The sequence below is a fragment of the Tupaia chinensis genome, unplaced genomic scaffold (genome assembly GCF_000334495.1).
Source record: "Tupaia chinensis unplaced genomic scaffold, TupChi_1.0 Scaffold141293_1, whole genome shotgun sequence".
In the NCBI taxonomy this organism is placed as follows: Eukaryota; Metazoa; Chordata; class Mammalia; order Scandentia; family Tupaiidae; genus Tupaia; species Tupaia belangeri.
In genome coordinates, this window is record NW_006201156.1 from 436,560 (window position 1) to 441,885 (window position 5,326).

The 5,326-nt window shown below is 55.6% G+C and overlaps 1 protein-coding gene across 4 annotated transcripts in view; it reads left to right on the forward strand.

Annotated features, from left to right (window-relative positions):
* The window catches only part of SCAMP5 (secretory carrier membrane protein 5), a 40,229-nt gene that overhangs the window by 22,037 nt on the left and 12,866 nt on the right, over positions 1 to 5,326 (forward strand). The window contains exon 1 of one of the 4 annotated variants that reach the window (XM_006163036.2): positions 12 to 103. The exons of 2 other annotated variants lie outside the window; for them this stretch is intronic. Coding sequence is in view for 1 of the 2 variants with exons in the window: in XM_006163033.3 (XP_006163095.1) it covers positions 694 to 708 (15 nt within the window). In the remaining variant the exon portion in view is untranslated. Of the gene's footprint in view, positions 1 to 11; positions 104 to 645; positions 709 to 5,326 lie in introns of those variants that run through there. One more of the 4 variants, XM_006163033.3, reaches the window with a different exon arrangement.

Genomic DNA, 5,326 nt, shown 5'->3' on the forward strand with positions numbered 1-5,326 from the left:
TGGGGGCCGGGCGAAGGGGGTCACTGGCTGCAGCCGTGTGCCCCCAGGCTTTCCCCTTGGATGCCAGCGGCGGGCCCAGTTGCTGGAGAGGAGGGGAGTCGAGGTGACCTTTCCTGTTGGGCGGGCGAAGAGCGCCCAGGGAACCCCCAGGTCCCGGTGCCCCTACCATCCCCATCCCTAGCTCCCGCAGAGGGAATTGGGGGGGGGGCTTGGGTGACGTCAGACCCCTGGATGCTGGAGCCTGGGCCTAGGGCCCTCCATCCCCCAACCCCACCTGGCAAATCGGTTTCCTGGAAACCGGCTTCCTGCACCCTGGCGCTTAGCAAGCTGCCTGGGATGGGGGCGATGGGAGTGGGGCGACGGGGGCCTCCTTCGGGCCCTTCCTCTCAACAGGCGCCTTCAAGGTGGGCCCAGGTTGTGCGCCTGTCGCCTGTCGCCTCCTGGGGCGGCCGACCTTTGCTCGGGCGGGTCTGAGCCGGCTCCAGGTTGTGGGGGGATGGGAGCACTTTACCAGGCTGGCCTGGACTCCACCCGGGGCTTTGGGGTGGTGTGCTGGGGCACCGGATGTAGCTCATTCCACAGCTGGCAGGGGTTGGTCACGAGGATGGAGGCGAGGTGTTTGGGGACCGATCCCTTTCCCTGCCCTGGGGTTGGGGAACCAAAGCAGAAACTCGACTGAGAATTCGCCATTACATGCGGTTTAAACCGGTAATGCCCCAGCTTTCCGCCGGCGGGATCACCCAGGGCCTGGCAGACTTTACCACCGACCCAGGGAGGTAGGGAGGTGAGAGCCGTGAATCGCAGGCTTTCTGCAGGAGGCGAGATGTGGATGGGAGGGGAGAGACCAGAGAGGGTGTCGGGGGATGGACTGGGTGAAGCCTTAGAGGCAGGTAAAGCCGATGTTGGCACCCCAGCCTGAGAGCCCGCCCCAGGTGGTGGGGGAGTCTGGAGAATTTTGCATCCGATGCCCACCGGTTCCGCCTGTGAGGCAGGGCTTTGAAAGAGTGAGATTGTCCTCACAGGGCAAGCCTGGCAGAGATTGCCTCCAGGGTTGGCTGTGGGCTTGCTGCGGTAGGTTTGATGGGAGTTTGCTGAGCCCCGGGGGCCATCTCTACAGCTGAGCGAGGGTTCTCAGGGCTAGCAAGCCCCATGGGGAGTTAGTAGGGTCCTGGGTGGGGAGCCCTGGACACTGATGGTGGGTGCTGTGCTGTTTCTTTAACCCTTTCCCTGACTGGCCACCCTTGAACAACTTGATTTCCCTCTCCGGGCATCTTTTTTTTTTTTTTGCCAGCATCTTTCTCTAAAGACACAATAATGGGACCAAATAGTCACCTTGGTGGAGGGAGCTCGTTACTCCCAATTCTTCTCCCTCTTCCTTTCCTCCCCCTTCCCTCTGCTCTCCTCTTCCTGTCCAGCCTCCTCCCCCAGCATTTCCTGTGTAGGCTGCACTTCCTTCCCTGCACCAGACTGGAGTCCCTGAAGGCTTCCTGGAGGAAGTGTGTGCCCAGGGTTGCCAGGGCTATGGGCTTAGCCTGATTGGGGAAGGTTGTCAGTCGCCCCTCTCTCACCCCTCGGGAGGGTGACCAAGTCTTAAGCAACTGTAGGGTTTCAGTGCTCTGTGCATCTGTCCTGCAGACTCCATCCACAGGGAATGATGACGAGATTGGCAGAATGAGTGAGCGCTCAGTGCCCAGGGACTGGTTAGAATCTATACTGTGGGATGCAGAGCAGGGGTGTCTAGAAAGGCTTGCCAAATGGGGTGGGAAGTGAGAAAGCGATAGGATTTAGGAGAGCTTAGGGGAGTTTAGGAACACTGGAAGCAGAAGGTGGCTAGACTTGAGCTGTAGGAAGCTGGCTGTGTGGGAAGCGGGTCAGCCGGTAGTAGGGAAGCACAGGGTGGAGGGCAGGGCAGCTCGTAGCTGATCAGCATAGTCTTGACTGCCAGGCACACAGTCTGTAGGAGGCTACTGCAGAGTCGTCAGCAGGATGGTAATAGCATGGCCAGGAGAGTGCTGCTTTTTGAGGATGATTCGTAGTCCTGGGGTTTCAGGGCTGGAGTGGGGTTAGAGGACTAGAGGCAGGGCAGGAAGAGGAACTTCCTGGCTAGCAGGTGGGAAGAAAGTGATGATTTCTGTGCCTGAGATGAGGGCCTCCTGTTGCTGAGCAGAGAGCTGTGGAAGCAACGTGGGAACTCCGGCCTGCTCTGCAGCCAGGCTTGACTCCCTGTCTATCAGCCTTGCTCTCTGCATGTGGGAGCCCCTGTCCTCCTCCTGTCTTCGTGGCTGCTCCGTGAGGAACGGGTTTCTTGTAGTACTCGCTCTCACTTGTTAAAGCGTGTTTTCTTCTTTTATCACGAGTAGAGAACGAGAGAATGAGAGAGAGTGAACCAGGTACTCACTCCAGGGTCTTACCGTGCCGTGATCACCTGTGATCTCCCAGCCTTCCGGGATCATGGCTGTGCATGCGTGTGCCCAGCGTGTTTTTGTTTTTGTTTTTCTTTAAGAGGTTTTTGCTTTAGAGTGTGTGCAGAAAGAGAGAGACAGAGACAGTGACAGGGAAAGTGAGAAATTCCCAGGGGGATGGCCATACTGTAGTCCCTTCTCCATTCTCTTCCCAGAATCTTTGGCACGTACATGTGCCTGGCCTGAGTTTCAAGCCACTGGGTCGGGGGCTCGAACTGTGGTCAGCCATGTGGGAGTCCAGCGATGAAAGTGCTATGCCATCTGCTGGCCCCCGTAGACCATGGTTTCTCACTTCAGATCTCAGTTTCCACTGCACGGGGGACCAGGGCTCCTCAGGCACCTTTTTGTCCCTGGCAGGGGGCCAAGCCTGAAATTTTAAACCCCAGTGTCCTCCTCTGCCCACAGTCCGACTTTGGCTTCCCCTGGCTGTGACCTCCAGGAGACCCCTAGTTCTCCGCTACCTCCATTTCTGCTGTCCCATAAGCACCACCTTTCTGGGTCCTTCCTGGCCTCCGTCTCCTCCACTGCCATGCCACTTTACCCGAGTGTCACACCCCCGCGGCAGACCCCCAGCTCTGGATTCTGCAAGCAGGATTTGGAAAGCTCACCAGGGCAGTCTGGAATGGCATCGTGCAGAGCCTCCAGGCTCTGCGGTTCCTCCGTCACTTCTAGAAACACTTCCCCCATTCCGTTCTTTGGGAAGAGTGCCCCGAAGCTCTTTACTCAAAGAGAGGGTGGCAGAGGTATGGGGGAGGAGGAACCTCACCCGTGTTTTCCCAGTAGAAGGAGGGTCCTAGTCTGCTGCACCCCTCTGTGCTGTGATGCGACCCCTCTGAACATCAGGCACTTCTCTGCTGTACCTTCAGCCTCTCCTGCTAACGTCGGTACCTCTGCCCAGCTCCCAAATGCAGTGTGGTGTCCTGTCTGGGAACACCTTTCTACCCCCGTCTTCCTCAGGGGCCACCACGGGCCTGCGACTTTGCCCTGCCTCCGGCACGGCAGTAATGAAAGTACCGGGCAAGGCTGGAAGCCGAAAGTACCGGGCAAGGCTGGAAGCCACGTGGCGACTGTGGGTTCTGACCCTTGGCTTGGTTCATGCGTGGGCATCCAGGATCCTGAGGACATGGGGGCTAGGGTGGGGGATCGCCACCTGCTGACACCTCCCCTGTCCCTGTCATGCACAGTGTACTGTGCGTTCTCTGTCAGGAAACAAACAGAACGGACCTGGGACTTAGTTCTATAGCAAAAGGCGTCTATGGCTCTTATAAAGATAAAAAGAAACATTTTCGGGGATCAGTGGGTGGCGTGGTGGTTAAGGCACTGGAATTCCCACATGAGCTACCATGGTTCGAGTCCTAGACCTGGTAACTTGCTTTCTAACTCTCCCTCTCTCTGTCTTACTCTGGCAAAACTCATGTGAAATAAATAAATAAATCTTTTTTTAAAAAAAGAAAGAAAGGAACACTTTTGGGACCAGCAGATGGTGTAATGATTACGTCATGTAGTCAACCTTGGTTCAAGTCCCAGACCCAGCAGCTTAAAACTCATGCCTGGCGCGTGCGCCCAAAATCCCAAGAGGAGAATGGAGGAGAGGGGATTATAGCATGACCATTCTCCCCAGGGGAGGATTTCTCGCTTTCTGTCTCTGTCTCTCCAGTGAGAGCACATGCCCTATAGCAAAAATCTCTCTTTCCAAAAAAATAAAAAGAAAGAAAGAAAGAAACGTTTTAGGGCCAACAGGTGGCATGGAAGTTAAAGTGGCTGGCTGGCTGTTTAGTTTGAGTCCCAGACCTGTAGCTTGAAAATTAGACTGGCGCGCGGGTGCGCGCACGTGTGGGTGTGTGTGCGCCCCAAATCACAGAGGACACCAGAGGAGAGGGGATTGCGGTGTTGCCACATGCCCGGGGTGTGTACGTGTAATTTCTCCCCTCTCTCAGGTGAGTGCACACACTGTAGTTAAACTTAGAGAGAAAGAAGGAGAGAGCGTATGAGCTCGCTATGGAGGGACACCTGCTATTCCCGGCTTGGGGTGTGGTGCTTCCTGGCTGCCCCGACACTGCCTGCGCTTGTGTCCTCACGTACCACGTAGCGACGTTCGGGTCAACAGCAGACCACATCCGTGCTGGTGTTTCCGTAGGTGACACAGGTGGTGCCGCGCAGAGCCCCGGTGTGTGGCATGCCACATTCCCAGGTGTGTGAGCGTGTTATAACGCTTGCACGGTGACATCACCTGACAGTGTGCTGTTCAGAACACGTCCCTGTCTTACATAACGTGTGACTGAGGACTCAAAATTTAGCCCAGCGTTCGGAAGGCTAGTCTGCTCGACTTGTCCCTGTTCCCTCATATGTCCCTGATTTCCTGGCAGCTTGGCACCTGCCCTCCCACCTCCCAGAAGCCCTGACCTCCTTGTCGTCAAATCAGCCCACACCTGACTGCTCCCCGAAAGTGGAAAAGGTGGACTTAGCTGACGTGTCGTTAAAAAGATTGGGATCTGTACTCACTGACGTGAAAAATGTTCGTGAGATATTACTGAGTGGAAAAAAACAGGTTCTAAAACAGCATGCACAGGGCCAGCCCCATAGCCTAGCAGTTAAGAGAGCTGGGTCCCACATGTCTGACAGTGGTTTGAATCCTGGATCAGCAGTTTGAAAAGTGAGCTGTGTGCACGTGTGTGTGGCCTACCAGGGCCCTGATGGGATGGAGCAGTGGAGGAGGAAGAGCGGTGGTGTGATGGCACCCAGTGTGGGATGCTTTTTCTGGCAAGTGCATGTGCCTTCTGGCAATAAAATAAAACAAAATACCTTTGAGGTTTTTTCTTTCTTTTTTTCTTTTTTTTTTTTTTTTTTGTTTTTTTTTCCTTTGT